The 18356-nt window shown below is 38.0% G+C and overlaps 1 protein-coding gene across 1 annotated transcript; it reads right to left on the bottom strand.

Moving 5' to 3' along the window:
• Positions 1–4316: 4316 nt before the first annotated feature.
• LOC149161683 (RING-H2 finger protein ATL2-like) lies at positions 4317–5415 on the bottom strand. Its single transcript, XM_089434969.1, has one exon. It carries the CDS (start codon positions 5232–5234, stop codon positions 4317–4319), a length of 918 nt encoding a protein of 305 aa, XP_089291095.1. The 5' UTR covers positions 5235–5415.
• Between the last annotated feature and the right edge of the window lie 12941 nt (positions 5416–18356).

The raw sequence follows: 18356 nt of genomic DNA, 5'->3' as shown, positions 1-18356 counted from the left end.
GTTGTAATGCATTGTACTTGAATTTCTAACATGGTATTAGAGCAGGAATAAAGGAATAATTTTTTTTATCACTCATTACAAGAAACCTTTAAAAGAAGCTCTTGAAGGAATAATCTCTTATTCATCATCATCTCTTACCAATGACTAAGGCTAATGAAGAAATGGATCCTTCTTGCAAAGAAGGAAACAAGCTCAATGGAGTAGAAAAATTCAAGGTCTGGAAAAAGAGGATTGATTTGGTCTTAGAAGAGCACAATTTTCTTGCAATATTTTCAAGAAAAGGTTGCTCAACCTAAAGATGATGTTGAAAAGGCCAAGCATTGAAAGCTAGAAGTCAAGGCTCAAAGGATTATCTTTGAGTCTCTCAAGGATCACTTGATTCCTTATGTTTTTGAATATAAAACTACAAAGTAAGCATACAAAAAACTAGTAATCTTATATTCATCTAATACTATTGGTCAAATGATCTCCCTTAGGAATTAGCTTCATGATCTAAGGGCAGCATAGGGAGAATCAATGGCTTCCTTCTTTGTGAATATATCTAATATAAGGGATGAGCTTCAACGCATGGGAGAAATGATTTCTTAATCTCAACTAGCGACTATTGCAATCAATGGCCTACCCAAACATGTACTACTGGTCAAATGATCTCCCTTAGGAATCAACTTCATGATCTAAGGCTAGCGCAGAGAGAATAAATGGCTTCATTATATATGACGATATCTCATATAAGGGATGAGCTTCAAGGCATGGAAGAGATTATTTATGAATCTGAACTAGTGACTACTGCAATCAATGGTCTACCCAAAAAATGTGATTCTTTTTCTGGTGGAATCTATTATGTAAAGGAGAGGCCCAGATTTGATGATTTATGGGTTGCTTTCATAGAATAAGAAGTTAGACTCAAATCCAAGGGAGACATTCAAGAATCTAATTTGCAAGCTTTCGTTGCATGATCTAAGAAGTTCAAAGGGAAGAAGGAATTTGGTTTTCAAGGGAAGAACTCAAATAGGGGGCCATCTCCTCAAGGGAACAAAGATATGTCCAAGGTTCAATGCTATGGTTGTCATCAATATGGTCACTATAAGAAGAATTACCCTAATAGATCAAATAGTAAGAAAAGGAAGGGAGAGCATCAGGTTTCAACAATTGAAGAAGTGGATCCCTCCAAGAAAGTCAAGAATGAAGAAGATTATGATTTCTACTATTGAACACATGTCTTGAGTCATGAGGTTGAAGATACCAGGTTTAGCTTGTTTGATTTGACTTTTTTATTATCTCTTAGGATAAAATTGATAGAGTAGCTTTTATTGCTGGTAAAATCATTGGTATTCATACTTTATATATTCAAGCTCTTATTCACCAATACATTAATCTTTGTGGTCTTTGGCATAGTCATATTGTTAATGTATTCTAGAATATATCATGAAAATATATGCAATGACTATGACCTAGGAAATATTATTGATAAATCTTAGACCTGATTATTTTTGATGTATGGAAAAGATCTTGGTGATACATCAACTTATTCCTGATTGATTTTTTTGACATTTGAATTCTTTATTTAAGTACTTTGAATAATAAAGTTGTATTATTGATTTTACTGGATAATGAATTTCTTTTTGAAAAGGTCTAGGATTTAAATGACTTCATGTCTTGGAAAAGTCCCTAGGGTTTTGGCTAATCAAGATTGAATACCTAGGTTGAATATCTAGGGTTTGTAATTTTAGGGATTATAAACCCTAAATGAGTCAAAACATGAAAAATATAGGGTTTGTGGACAAAACCCTAAGACTATTGAAGATGTATGGCACTTATAGGGTTTGTATGAATTTAGGGTTTGGATATGAAACTGCAGCTAATAAATCCTAAGGATTAGGGTAAGGGCTTGTGGACTAAGCCCTAGGATAGATTGCTCTTGCTGGGAATCCTAGCTACATAATGTTAATACAAGAATGAGCTAACATGTTGTGTACTTTCATTACTTTTATATTCAGTATCTTGTTCTGGTAATTGCATTTGTTCTTCCTTGGCCTCCTAATCTAAATTGTAGGAACATCTTAAGATCTTCCATATTAGAAGAACAAGACAACAAGAATATCGGAGAAAAATGAGCATTAGCATCGGAGGGAGTAGGAAAAACCATTACATCTTCTAATTCTTGATGATGATTCATTTCTATGAGCCTTGTTGATATTTGAGATTATGGATTGTATGCCCATGGATATCTGTATGAAAAAACTTTGTTATTGGATTGGTGAGACCTATTGACTCATTCATTTGATGCATACTTTTCGAAGCTTGGAAAAACTAATTTCAACCTCCATATCAAGGTTGTGATGGATTAACCTATGAATCTTCTTCCTTATGTGGATGACCTACTCCCCAATAAAAAGGGAGTTGGCTATTAAATTGGATATGAAAAATCTCAGGTTAATAGATTATTACATGGAATTAGAAATCTGGGGCAAGGGAAGGGTGATATCAAGATTAGGAATTCTCTTTTGATCCATCATGTTGCACGAATTCTTTGATTAATTCGGAAGTAATAATGATGTAAAAGGCACAAAAATGGTTAGTTTTTTTTTGGGCTCTCCTATAATAAGAAGAAAATAATCTTCTATGGCACCAAATTCTATTGAGGCAACATGTATGGTAGCATGTGTAGTGACTCATGAAGCAATTTGGCTTCAGAAAGTGCTTGTTGATTTGTTCGGTCTGATTCGGAATACCACAGTGATATTCTATGAAGTTGTTTAAGAATTCAATGTATCATGGAAAGCAAGAGCATGATGTCACCTAGTATCACTGCATTCATGGCATGATGTAGATAGGAGCGATGAAGCTTCAATATATATCCATTGATGTGCATACAACTTATATTCTAGAAAAAACTCTCCTTAGAGGAAGTTTGTATATTTTAGAGATGAGTTATGACTTGTGGAGATTGCCTCTCTAGCTAAGAGGGAATAGTGACCCTCTTAGATCATGTTGTTCTTCCTGTGTCACACTAACCTGGATAGGGTTGTAGCCCATGTGTCAATCTACCCTGTATAGGAAGAATGGTTTGATATATTGATCAACATCATGGACATTCATTTTCCCTGTGTCTCGTACTATGAACTTTGTAGGTTTATTACCATGTGTCTTGTACATTGACCTGTATAGGGAGAATGGTCCTGTGAACATATTTTTGTGTCTTTGTACTTTGAGTTGTATAGGGCTTAACATCCATGTTTCAATACATTAACCTGGAGATTTTCCTATAGCTGGAACTATGACCAGTAACATAAAGGAAAATAACCATTCTCCTAAGTCTTTCTCTCTGACCTAGATAGGGTTGTAGTCCCCGAGTCAATTATAGTGACCTAGATAGGAGAATGGGATTAAAGGCTACCGGTTTGGATAGGAGCCTCCCAACATCTGCCTCTAAATATCTTATTATTACCATGCATGGATAAGGCATTATTCTAGTTTTGCAGTACTAATTGATTACATTATATGGTACCATGGCTATGAACTTATGAGACACTAATTGATTGTGGTCTCTTGGGGAGAGTATGCATGAAGAATAACCTGGTGATTTGGTATTGGGTAGTGATGTTGGTAATCCTTTGATGATGTTGATCTAATCTTGACCCTTTCGTAGAGAACCTTTCAAATTAAATTACATCCTAGCTATGACTATGAATACTTCCCTATCTAAGAGAGAGTGTTAAGAATGTAACTTGGGTCATTCTTCATGAAATGTTTATTTTCATTATAACTTGAAAAATAAATTATAAATTGCTTTTTAGCCTGTTCTACATGGTCAAAATAAATTTTGTAAACAATATTTTACATGAAATTATAAGGAGAAAAATTATATTTGTAATTTACGAAGGCTCCACAATTTATGAAGGCTCCATAAGTTCAAGTCGACCCTCCCAGAAATCAAGTCTTTATGATTTTTCATTATCTAAAATATATTTTTAAATATAAATGAGTTTTTAGAAAAATATTAATTCACGGAAATTATATAAGCCACAACACTTAATGATTTTAACAAATTCTTACTCAATTTTAAAATTAATTAAAAAATTGATAACCAAAATCCATTAAAGGGAGTTAAAATACGGCAAAAAGAAATAAAAACATAAACGTTCATTAGAAACTTCATATATCGTTCTTCGCATCACATTCATTCGCCGATTACAACATAAATTTATATCTAGTCACAGAATATGATATAATTTATATGAATGGCATGCTGTGTCTTTCCCCACAGTATCCATAACACAACTGTCTTCTGCCCGAGGAAGCGGGCAGAAACTTTTTCAATTCCCATTATTTCCGGCGTCGCGTTCGGCAGGATGATCGGATGGGAAGACCTGAGTACCCTCTTTGTCTCTGCTCACCATCCTCGAAGGCGAACGAAGGCGAGTAACTGGAGATCTCGAAGACCACTGCGAACCATTTGGAGAACCGCGCTGATTGCCTTCGCCTGGAGACGGGAATCCGTGGGGCCTCTTGGGTATTTCAATGGCAATCTCAGGCATTAACACTCTTCCACCAGAGGTTCCCTCATCCACCTCTGCTTTTATCTGCTTCTGCCGATCCCAAGAGAGTATATTTGTTGGCTTCTGTAGATTGTACTCTTCTCCACAGCTTACACTCTGCTCTTGCTGCAAATTCAGATTTTCTTGGAAGCCTGAAGCAATTGTTCCTGGCATTGTAACGGAAACCTGCTCTACTCTAGCGGATTCCGAAACTGGCTGTTCCGGCTGGGCGCCGGTTCTGCAAATGGGACAAGTGGAATGCGAACGAAACCACATGTCTATACACTCGACATGAAAACTATGCCTGCAATTTGGCAGAAGACGGCCTTTCTCATTTTCCTCGAATTCGCACAGACACACTGCGCACTCCAGCCCATCTGTGAAATTCTGAGATTTATAAACAAACATGGGCAGAGACTCTGCTATCGCAGAATCCAACCCCACATTCCGCAGCGTTGCCGGTTCTTGTACTGTAAAATAAAACCGAGGACCGGTAGAAGCCGATCTCCGTCGAGTCGGTCTGAAAAATCTAGCAAGCGATGCCGAACTCCATCTGGAATAAAGGTGCTGCAAAATGACTAGCAAAGCCAGAAGGAGGAGACATATTATGGCCGCTATCATGACATTGTTATCAACGAAATATCTGGGCTCGTTATTTTCCTGAGGTGGATCATTACGATCACTGACCGAGCTCATTCTATATCAAATTGAAGCCACACAACGAAAATTCCCTTTCAATTCGGCTGATCTCGAACCACAAACTACTTAGATAGCCTGCCCTGCAAAGATAGCAAGCTACAACTACTCACCCTTTATGTGCTTCAAACCTTCAATTTCTCCCCAATGGGCAGCACCTCCGATGCTTCTATGAACTGAAAAATTCTTCCTGGCTTTCAGAAGCCAAGAAATGTCGCGTTTGTTTCGACGGATTAACGATGAGGGCGGTAATAAAAAGGTTATTCCAGAGGTCCATTTTCATCTAATCGAATTTCATGCCACGCAACTTCCAAGAAACTGCGTTTGCAATAGTCTTCAATTTTGCCAATGATTTCGGAGTTCACCGCAATAAAATGGCCCCCGGGTCGTTCGGAGTCCGGATTTGCTGTTTCCGTGTTGACTTCATTGCACAGTTAAGTCGTAGCGTTCGTCCAACGAAAATGCCGTACTTTGGACGATCTTGGTCGGGGTTGGGAAGGAAACAGCTGGGATTCTCCTTACCTGAAGGTCCAACAGCGGACATTGTTAATGAAATTTTATAGTGTGTGGTGGTGATTATGCTCGAGAGTTACAGTTCACAGATTATCAGAAGTGGGTTCTCTTGCTATGATGATTAGTAAGATTAAGAAAATGGTTAGATTCAGCAACACCACCGTCCCTAAAGCCTGTCAAAGTTCAAGTACGGTTACCTATTTAAATTATCTAACTTGCAATTGCAATTAGATAAATTCAATCAGCCAGAACTGTACACTCTGCAACCAAAACGACAACGCCAATTTGTGATCTTCGAAACTAGTCCACGACTCAAGATACACATGTTCTATTTGTGCAACGCATTTAGGGCATGAATATTAAACTATGCATTAACTCAAGTTTCTATATGTTTATAAAATCTTTGAAACATCGATTATCGTTTGAAAACATGTTTCCCCATAGAACCCCGAGCTAAATTCAAATATATGTAAATTTAAGCTATCATGCCTAAATGAATGAATTTCAAATGATATATAATATTTACAATAGGAATTAAGATATGGAATTAAGATATGGTATTGTGATTTTTTATTTTTAATTATATTAATAGGTATATTTATTTTAGAATAGAGTTTTTATTAATTTTATTTTAATTATTAATAACTATTAGGTAAATGGAGCCCCAAGGGATAGCTCAAATGGTCGAGTTCCCGTTGCTAAGTACTTTCCCAGTTGGGAGGTCATGGGGTCAAATCTCCTCGACGCCCTCGGGGTTAGGCCTGTTATAGCCGACGGGCAGATCCCTTCGGGTGGAACTGCCCCGCTTCTCTACCGTGGATGTAGCGGCCACACAGTGACTGTGAACCACAGCTAAAAAAACTATTAGGTAAATGGAAGGGGTTTAATTTTGACATGACATTTTTAGTCTTAATTATATATTAAAGGTTAAGATTTATCTTTAAAATAGTTAGTTTTTTTCTTTTTTAATTAAATTAGTTAATTAAGAAAAATATATGTATGAAAAGACTATGTTGTTGAATTGGTGAGACTTACTGACTAGTTCATTTGATGCATATTTGTTGAGGCTTGGTAAAACTAATTTCAACCACCATATCAAGGTTATGATGGATGAACCTATGAATCTACTTCCTTATGTGCATAACCTACTCCCCAATGAAAGAGGGAGTTGGCTACTGAACTGGATATGAAGAATCTTGGGTTAATACATTATTACCTAGAATTGGAAATATGGGGAAAGGGAAGTATGATATCAAAATTATGAATTCTCTTTTGATCCACCATGTTACAGGGATTTTCTGATTAATTCAGAAGTATTGATGATAGAAAATGCACAAACACTAATTGGTTTATTTTGGGCTCTCCTATAATAAGCAGAAATCAATCTTTTGTGGCACCAAGTTCTATTTAGGCAACATGTATGGTAGCATGTGTAGTGACTCATGAAGCAATTTGGCTTCACAAATTGCTTTCCGACTTGTTTGTTTTGAATCAATGTATCATGGCAAGTCAGAACATGATGGCACCTTGTATCACTACATTCGTGACATGGTACATATAGGAGCGGTGAAGCTCCAACATATCTCCACTAATGTGCAGACAACTGATATTCTGGAAAAAATATCCCTGGAGGAAGTTTGTATATTGTAGAGATGAGTTATGACCTGTGGAGATTTCCTTTCTATGTAAGAGGGAGTAGTGACCCTCGTAGATCATGTTCTTCTTCCTGTGTCACACTAACCTCGATAGGTTGTATTTGTTGTGTCAATGTGACCTGTATAGGAAGAATGGTTTGATATATATCAACATCATGGAGATTCATTTTCCTTGTGTCTTGTGTACTAACCTATATAGGGTTATTACCCTATGTCTTGTACACTGACTTGTATAGGGAGAATGGTCTCGTGAGCATCTTTTGTGTCTTTTACTTTGACCTGTATAAGACTTAACATCCTTTTGTCAAGTACATTGACCTCTATAGAAAGATGGGAATATTTCTGAGTCATGTATTTGACCTATATAGGGACTAACATCCATGTTTCAATACATTGACTTGGAGAGCAAGATGGACATTTTCTTGTAACTGGCACTATGGCCAGTAATTTAAAGGAAAATAACCATTCTCCTAAGTCTTGTACTGTAACCTAGATAGTGTTGTAGTCCTTGAGTCAATTACAATGACCTAGATAGGAGAATGGGATTAAAAGCTACCAAGCTGGATAGGAGCCTCCCAACATCTATCTCTAAAGATCTTATTATTATCATGCATGGATAAGGAAGTACTCTAGTTTTGTAGTACTAGAAGATTGCTTTACATGGTACCATGGATATGAACTTATGAGACACTAATTGATTGTGGAATCTTGGGGAGAGTATGCATGAAGAGTACCATGGTGATTTGGTATTGGGTAGTGATGCTGGTAATACTTTGATGATGATGATCTAATCTTGACCCTTTCTTAGAGAACCTTTCAAATTGAATTACATCTTGAATATGACTATGAATAGTTCCCTAGCTAAGAGGGAGTTTTGAAAATGTAGTTAGGGTCATTCTTCATGAAATATTTATTTTCATTGTAACTTGAAAAATGAATTATAAATTTCCTTCTAACATGTTCTTCATTGTCAAAATATATTTTGTAAGCCATATTTTACATGACACTGAAAGGATGAAAATTATATTTGTAATTTACGAAGGCTCCACAATTTACGAACACTCCATAAGTGCAAGTCATCCCTTCTAGACATTCGAGTCAACTTGCTTTCATAGACACCGATTAAAATCACCTTCATGAATATAGATAGAGAGGCTACTCACTCTCCTTGTAATTCATTCACCTTTGAAGCATATTAACTTTACTCTCTCAAGCATACAAGACAAGTCTAAGAAAGCGAAGGTCTCTAAAGGAGAATTATCTTCTCTCTATTATCGTTGAAGTATACATCATATCGTTATCTCTGTGGTACCTATCTGAGAACCTATCTGAAGTCTGACACATAGTTCTGAGTTCAATGAAGGACTGATTCGAACTTTGTGGCACCTATATGAATTATGTAGAACATTTCCGAGATCATCAAAGGTTAGACAAATTATGTGGTATATTTATCTTAGATATGAGCTCTGTAGAAAAAAATATGAACTATGTAACATAGATCAAGTTCCTTATTGGCAGATCCAACCTTTGTGGTGATAGATATAAACTCTATGACATAGATCGAGTTCCTTGTTGGTGGATCCAAGCTTTGTGGTGACAAACCTAAACTATGTGACATAGATTGAGTTCCTTGTTGTAAGATCCAAGATTTGTGGTGACAAATCTAAACTATGTCACATAGATCAAGTTTCTTGTTGGCAAATCCAAGATTTGTGATGACAAAGATAAACTATGTGATATAGATCAAATTCCTTGTTGGTAGATTCAAGCTTTGTGGTGACAGGTCTAAACATTGTGACATAGATCAAAGTTCCTTAGTGGAAAACTTAAATTCTGTAACATAGATATGAGAATTGTGATAGATCTCAGCTTTGTGTTGGCAGATATAATCTCTGTGTTGATAGATCTAATCTCTATGTTGACAGATATGATCTATGTGGTGGAAAATATAATATTTGTGGAGAATTTTGTTGGATTTCTAACATTCAGACTTTTCACTTGTGGTAGTCTTCTTGATTCAGTATAGCCCTTATCTTGATTTATTTTGAAGGATCTCTCTAAGAAAGGAATTGGCTGGGTTTCCCCTTATGGGGTTTTGCCTTGGTCCCGGACCTAATCTCTGGTGTCTCTTATTGTGCATCGTGATCTCTGGTTTCTCCTTAATATTGTTTTTTAATTTATGAATATAATCATTTGTTGGTGGAAGAAATTTTTTATAAAAGTAATTTTAACCTCACAAATAATTGTTTTAAGTTTAGAAAATAAGATAATTATTGCTTGTACTGTACCATAATTGAATTTCTAACATCACAAATGTTGGTTTGAGATGGTGTTTCTTGGAGGGACCTATGCTACACACTTAGACCAATAAAAATACTTTTGGGGTGAGTTGTACTTCCTCGGTATCTATTGTGTTTTCCCAACACTGAATCATCCCAAGTGTCCTCGCCTTACATCACTTTTAAACCTTCCAGGGAAGCCCTTTTGGGGTGACATTTTCTTGATGATGTCATGCTTACATCAACATCGCCACATGATGCCTCTGTGTTGTGACACGTGTCATCCATATTGCGCCAACTGAAAACACCAAAATGACATGTTCACTTGTCACTCTTGTTGATGTCATCATGCTGACTGTGCCACCATGCTCTTTGTACGAGCCAATCACATCGTTCCATCTATCATCCACGTTGTCTTGAGTAGAGAGGTAGAGTGGGCCCCGAGAATCTGTCTTTCAACAAATTTCTTCATTAAAAATTAAAACATAAAACCACTAGGTTTAAGCCCCTTCACTGGTCATTGTGCCATGTTTCTCAGCCCTACGTCATCCCTAGCTCTTCCAAACTTCGTTGTGCCTGGCTTTTCTAGGGAAGGACCTCTGAGATGAGCTACCTCGTGGGACCTCCCACTATAGTGCTTCTACCAATCAATTCTTTATTCTCCTGCTATACTATTGCTACACATTCTCTCGGTGCATAGTCATCCCAGGAATTCAACTTAACGTGTGATTTTCTATCATCCAAAGAACTTCCACTGAGATGAGTTATGTAGTGGGACCTTCACCAACCAATAAAAGCTTGTTACACTGTAGTGCTGCATGGACACATCCTTCCAACTCTATGTTTAGCTCCTCTACCAAAAGGCTCTGTTGTCTTTGGAAAAAGCACCAAATGTAGTGCCAACTAAAGGACTATAACCATCTATGGTTGCAATCTTTGACTTAGGAATATTGAATTTTGACTAGCAATATATTTTAATCTGGGAGGTCATTTGCAGACTTCCATATACTACTAGAAAACTCTTTCAGAGCTCTATCCATCTAATTAGGGTCCAACTGCATTTGAGATGATCTCCTAAGGCAGAAATTCCTTTAAGTCCTGGGAATCCCAAACACCATTGTTATAATATTTTATAGCTTCTTCACTTATCCTATTACTATGATGTTTTTATACCAAAGATTGTAGTGAACCGTAAGACTCCCCCTGTACTTGACACATCATGCATCTACCATCCTTTCCCATTTGACATCAATGCCAACATTTTTCTCAATAGTTTGTAGTAGTCTGAGTCATCTAGCAGAGGAAGCCCTGAGGGGGTTGGTTGACAAGAAGAAGATAGAAACTCAGAGTGCCTATGAAGAGAACCATTGCCATGGTTGCCTTGAATAGAGACTTCTCCACTGAGACCACCACCTTTGCCATAGGAGGGACTTGAACAAGTAGATCCAAGATTTGACTTTCCATGTGATTGACAACGTTGTGGCGAGGGACTATGAGGCATGGTATGGTGTGTGCCTATGTGGACAAGAGAGAGTGAGGAATCGTCCATTATCTCTACTGTGGTCGATTCGGACCCCTGAAGCTCCATGCCCAAACGAAGATCAATTCAATAATATGTAGATTTTGCATACCATAAATGGCCTTCCAAGTCCAGGACATTAACTTCAAACAAGACGTTGGTGTCTTCTTGGTCCCAATTTTGTTTTCCCAAGACATTACGCAAGGCCCATAAATATTCACCAAATACCCTTAGCTTGTGTCCCTTAACATCTACAACCATTATTCTAAAAAAGTGAGGAATTCCATAATGAAAATGTCCTTCCCTCTGCCCATGCTAGGGTGGGTGGGGAGGTCATCGTTGCCCATGACCTCCTTTGCGGGGCATTCCTTGCTCTCGAAACATCATTGGAAAGAAGCCAAATAGAACAATATGAGGCGACATAGTGTTACCACCTTCGTGTTACAGGAAAAATTGATAATCATTTCCAAAGCACCCAACAATTTAATGAAGATTGAAGGGCTAAGGATGCCAAGTGGTGAATTCATGCACTTAATGCGCTTTAAATGTGAGAGCGGGGTGGACTTGACACCACCCCCGCTCTCCCTTCTTGAAACAATTACATACTAATATTATATGTTAATATACATATGTATTGATATATAACATTAATTATAATGGTTTATAAGGTATTATATAACATTAATATTTCCCATTATGTTGACAAATGGCAACATGAAATTCCAGGTTAATTTGTCATTGAATTAAACTGAGAATTAAAATCAAATTCTATTCTCATAGAAACTTTTAAATAGTTAATCAATTTTAATTAACTTAACTAGCATAGGAATTCGAGTTGGAAGTCTTTATGTAGTCATGTATACGTTCTCCCTAAGTTTTAGGGGTCCAGTATGAGTTTAAATTGAGTTGGAAATTAGATCACTCAGTTTATTGAGTTAAGTTCAATTAAATTAGTTCCAAACTATTTGTGGAACTAATAGAGAGTTAACAAACAATTGGTGCACTAGTGCATCCATAAGTGTCACTCTAGTTAACTGAAGATTCCCTCATCAGAAACTCATGCATGTTGATTCTAAGAGAGACGTATTTGGGACTAGAGTTCAGGGACAATGCACTATCAGTTGTATTATTTACTAGAGTGTAAAAAATCATGCATGCATCAGATATTGATCCTATGTTTAGATTGAGCAATTTTGGAAGAATGAATTCCTTTTAAATACAGGCTATTCATCCTAGGAATTACGCAAGATATTAGGGGCTTGGAGAGTTGCAGAATTGGCTAAGTGTTCGCCAAGAGCTAGCTTGTGAGCTGAGAGAGTTGAGCATAATTGTGCGGCATTGTTCTAGTGAGAAAACACTTTGTATCTTCACTCATATTTCTAATATATGCAATACAGATAATGGGGTTTTGAGCAGTGGCTTTCCCCAGATACATGTTGTGTTATGTGCCATTGATTTATCTTCTTCTTGTTCATATTGTTTTCATCAATCTATTGGCTTGCGCTAGTTGAAAGTAGAAGTAGATTCTTGTCCTGTGGTTTAGTACATTGCATGAGCTTGTGAATCTACATGATTTTCTACATGATATCAAAGCTGAGAATAGTACACCAAAGGAGATTTCGAAGTTTTGATTTTTGGGTTACAGGTGAAATTCAAATTTACAATACATACTTCAATGTTAGCAGATGGCGTTCTACGATTTGCGGCTCGAGTATGCCTTCGAAGACAACTTGAATTTTATAGCCTGGAGAGATAGAATAGAGGTTGTGAAATAGGAAAATGGCTTGAAGGAATTCATTGATCAAGAAATTCCTAAGCCAGCAACATCAGATGCAAAAAATTTGGCCGAATGGAAGAAGTGTGCGGCGAAGGCGAGGTGAATAATCCTTGAGGGAGTTCAAGACCACATTGTCTCGAGTCTCCATGGAAAGGAAACACTATATGCTATGTGGAAAATATTAACAAACTTGTATCGGAACAACACTGACCAAAGGAAATTGGCACTGAAGGACAAACTTCAAAAGATGAAAATAGAGAAAGGCGAGACGATTCCAAAATACTTGACTAAGTGCACTCAGTGTCTGATGAACTTGGAAGTGTTGGAATCACGATTGCCGAGGATGATATGGCGAGTCTTGCTCTTCTGGGGCTCCCAAAAAGTTGGCGTAGTTATCAGGACTCTTTCAATGGTCGGGAGAAGCTCCCAGATTGGTAACGACTATGGTCAGATTTGATGCAGGAGGAGATCAGGAGGAACACCAGGGATGGCTCTTCATCAAAGACTGATGATGAAGAGAACCGTGCCTTAGCAATTAAGGTGAAGAAGGGGAAAGGGAAAGATTCCCGTTCCAAATTGGATTCTTATCATGGAGGTAAGAAGAAAGACATGACGAAAGTTAAGTGCTTTCATTGTCATGATCTAGGCCATTTTTCTACAAATTGTCCACTCAAGAAGTCCAAGAAGAAGTCCTCAGGAGGAGCGACGAGTGAGGCTTTGACCTCTCAATTCAAATTGGACTTTTGCCTCATTATATGCATGGTGTCATCAATGATGGGATGTGTATGGGACTTAGACAGTGGAGCTTCATTCCACATGACTGACCACAAAGAGTTATTCAGTGACCTGGAGGAGAAAGATCTCCATATGCATATCAAGATGGGTGACGACGGGAAGATAGTTTTACTGGATTGGGCATGATTACTTTTCAGAGAGAGCATGGGGCTCCACTCGCTTTGAAGAATTTTATGTATGTGCCTGGGCTGAAGAAGAACTTGGTATCCATTTCTATGCTTGAGGATAGAGGCTATGATGTGATATTCTCAAAAGGAAAGGCGTTCTTTCGACAAATAGCCATAGGTAAAGTAAAGAAGATAGGGATTCAGGTGAAGAATCTCTATAATCTGGAGGTATAGGAGTGTGCTTCTTTGAGCACAAAAGTAGAAATGGTGCAGAGCCAAGATGTTGGTGAGTTGTGGCACAGGCGATTGGTCCACTTGCATCATGGGTCTTTGAAGATATTGTAATAGGTCTCTATCGATCTTCCAAAAGGTACACTTGAGAAACTTGATACATGCAAGGGGTGTACTTTTGGAAAATACACCAAGTCTTCCTTTCATGACAGAGATAGACGAGTAGAGTCTATTCTAAAGCGAGCCCATTCAGATGTGTGTGGACCATTCTCGACAACATCCATGGCCAAACATAGGTATTATGTTATATTTGTTGATGATTATTCTCGTAAATGCTGGATATTTTTCATGCAGAAAAAGGATCAAACTTTCACAAATTTTTGTGATTTTAAATCATTGGTGGAGAAAGAGACAGGCAAGAAGGTGTTGTGCTCTACAACAACCCCCCATTTCATACTATTTTATTTACAAAATGATAATATGAAATGGGCCCCTTTTCATTTTTAATTGGTATCAACTTTGTATTATTCAAAAAGGTCCGAAAACAAAGTGAAAACATTACAAAAAAACCTTTTTGACAAACCAATTATTTGGTCTTATAATATAAATGATTAATCTTTTATCACTACGATAAAGCAATCGCAAGATCGCATATCGCAATGACAAAGGAGTCATAACTTAAAGGCCCATTGGTTTTCTCCAATGCGATGACATGCAATAGGCTATCGGATATCGGCAATAATAAGTTCCCATAATAAAAGTACCTCCCGCTCCGATGCGATGCGATCAAGTGCTTTTCGCTCCGATGCGATGCAATCATGTCCCTTTCGCCCCGATGCGATGCGATATCGCTATCGGCGATCGGGGATATACCATGCATGTTGTCTAAAGTGTCCCAGTTAAATACTCCCGATGTGATGCGATGCGATATCGCTATCGGCGATCAGGGATTCCAAAAGGTGTCAATATAAAGATTTAAGTTTTCCCCGACACCCAATTGTGATAAAGCCAAAAGCGCAAACTTCAAAAAATCGTTAAAGCAGAGGTATTACAATTAATTCGTATTAAAGGCCTTATCTTTCAAACAATGATTCACCTGCGCTCAAACGCAAAAACATCCAAGGCACGCTTAAACAAATCATTCGACCGATAAGCGAAATGATGGGCATTTAAAGGATTGGCAGGTTTTAACGGCCATTTAATGAAATAGTAAATTTAAAAAATCTTCTCATAGATTGTATCGGCGGCCACTTTAAGTTAATCCTTCATCGTGCATTGATCAATATATCTCACTCGTATTTGGTTTTCACTACCAATTCTTTGTGTTACGCTTATTTCCACTACTGTGCAGAATTCTTCCGAAGTAATAGATTCAAGCAGAATGGCGAAGAAGTCTAAGAAAACCGGAATCGCTTCCGCTGCACTGGCCACAGGACAAGCCATCACTGATCCATCAACTAAAAAGAAAGGATTGATATCTGATACTACATGTTCAGGACTTGGCAAGACCACTTGGCAAAGTACCTATAATTTGATCGAGGCAGAAGAACCAAAGGTAACGGCAGTACAAGCTACAGCGGGTTCCAATCGAAAATCTGATGGTACTTTAAAAGACCTGGCCGACTCTTTCCTTCATTGGTTAGGGGCTCGGGAACAAATTCTCCCATATACGGATGTAGTGAGGTGGGCAATTGAGGAAATTCCCATCACAGACAGAACCTTCTACACCAGAGATGGGAGAATCTTCGGTTCATTCAAGGCTAATAATTTAAGGCTAATGTATCATTTGCCTGAGCCAAAGAAGAAGTACAACAAGGAATTTCTGGAGAAATTCCGAAGTGAGAACGAAACCGAATCCGAACCCATTCGGGAATGGAGGCAAAATCCGGTGAAACAAAAGCATGAAACTTCCGGTAAGTACTCTGTTGACTCCCTATGTTCTCCGTATTGTTATGCTGGGATAATGATGTGTAGATTGTGGGGGTTGTACGATTCTGCTAATTTCACTATAGAAATGGTTCCCTTGATGGAAGCGCCGTGTAACAGTGAAATAATGGATTGGGCAACCATACTATCAGATAAGCTAGCAACAGCAGTTCTTAATTTTAGAACTAAAACTTCCATCTCCGAAAGGCTTATTCCCCCATTCTATTACAGTGCTTATATATTAGATACCCTGTGTTCTAACTCTGAATTTCCCGTGCTCGGCTGGAGGTGGACTCCACAAGACCCCACGCCTATTCACATATACCATCAGAAATTGTGGAAGACTTCCTATTAGCACCATTTATACCAAGTCTGCAACGGCTTCATGTTACCCATTCATTATTCTATTTTTAATAAACCTGCTCCCAAAATTCCTTACCAAGCAGGGATTATTTGACATCAATAGGAAGATGGTTCGGAGAGGAGAAATTTACTAATATAAGAATTTTCGGCAGCCAAGCCGAACCTCATGTCCTTCCTTTGTACATACCTGATAAACTGTTGGCAAGGGAGATAGCCTATCATATTATTGCCGAAGGAGTTACAAACTCTGAAGAAAAATAAGAAGCAGGTCTGGCCCTCTTTTCCTCTGAGATGTGGTGTCTACACTTTGCATGATTTCAAACATGCAGAAAAAGAAGCTACGAAGATGAAGTCATTAACTCTAGCGACTCTCCCTAACAGGTGATTTGATCCCAACAAAGTCGCCTATAATGCACTTGAACAGGCCAAATTGACAAAGGTTGATCATATAGAAGATAAGTTTGATGACCTATTCTCCTCAGCTGAATCAATGTATCAAGTTAGATCGTTGGCCATAATGGAGTACAAGGATGAAGGGTTAGTTGAATTCAACAGACTTAGAGAACAGAGGTTGCAAACTCTACCTCTAGATCTGTTAGCGACAACCCCAACAACAGGATCAAGCGAGCCTGAACAGAGACATACTAAGGAACCTCCGGTTACAACAAAAGAATAGGAGAAAGTGCAAGAGGAAACCCAGACTAAAGAGCAGAAACAGAGCAACATAGAGGTAAATGTAGATACTCAAATTGATCCCAAATTGCTCCAGGAATGGCAGCAATTTGATTCAATTATCAGTAGTCTTGAATGCTCAAAGGACACCGAAACTTCAAAAGCGGCAGATACAACCACTTCAAAACAGGTTCCAAGTGGAACCAGCGGCCTACCCAGTTCAAAGGAAGTAGAAATAATCCCAAAGGATCCCTCCGATCAAATTATTTTGCAGATAGAAGAGATTCCTCCCTTGGATGTCTTCTATAGCCCACGACACAAAGTTGTGGTAAAACGACAGAGGAAGAGGAGAAGGATTGATCAACCTTCCCTATTCCCAGAACAAACGGTCATGGGCAATGTGGTTTGGAAGGAGGAATTGACCCCTCTGATGACCTAACAAAACTATCACAATATGCTGGAGCCTATTCGGCAGCAACAATAGATAAGGCATCAGAGGTGAGTCTTTTATTAAAAGCAAAAGACCAGGAGATCTTTTTATTGCAAGCACAACTAACAGAAGCACAGCAGAGGGCAGAGCAGGCAGAACGGCAATTGTTGACACAACAGCAAATAAATAATCAACTAACTCAACAATTGCAGGAAGAGAAACAAAGGATTGATCACAGCACAGTCCAGAAGCAGAAAGAGTTGTCTGAGGCCTTGGCACAACTGAGGGAAGCAAATGAACAAATGCTGAAGTCAAAAGATGAGCAGATTGCTCAACTATCAGCACAACTTGAGAAGACAAAGGATCTTCCACAGATAGCCGAATTCAAATCAGAAGCATTACAGATAAATAAGCCATTAATAACACAGATCAAGCTTTTATGTCAACAAATCGCCCAGGCCGAACCATTATGCGATTTGACGACATCAATAGGTAAAAAAACAGAAAAGGCTAGAACAGACTTGGATCAAGCTGAAGAAACATTAACTGAATTTCTTGAGTGGCAAGATACCGATCAGGAACAAGCAGAAAATTCACCAAGGATTTTAGAATCACATAAAGAAATATTATTTACAGAATGGCAGTCCCAGTTAATGAAAGCAGAGAGGGCAATTTCAAGATGCAAATCAACCACAAGTAATTTGGTTGAATTGGTTAATAATACTCTCTACTTGTCTAACATGATTTCCCAATGCACTCCAGGTAAATTGACAGCGGCGAAAACATTGGAGCAGTCATGTTATCCAGATCTAGAGAAAAATGGGAGATTAATTGCTGGAATTAACAGTTTAACAT

The sequence above is a fragment of the Pinus tabuliformis genome, chromosome 5_2 (genome assembly GCF_031772625.1).
Source record: "Pinus tabuliformis cultivar Carrire ecotype Pingquan chromosome 5_2, CPIR1, whole genome shotgun sequence".
In the NCBI taxonomy this organism is placed as follows: Eukaryota; Viridiplantae; Streptophyta; class Pinopsida; order Pinales; family Pinaceae; genus Pinus; species Pinus tabuliformis.
The sequence above is the reverse complement of the archived record's forward strand: the minus strand, read 5'-3'. Positions and strand labels throughout refer to the sequence as shown.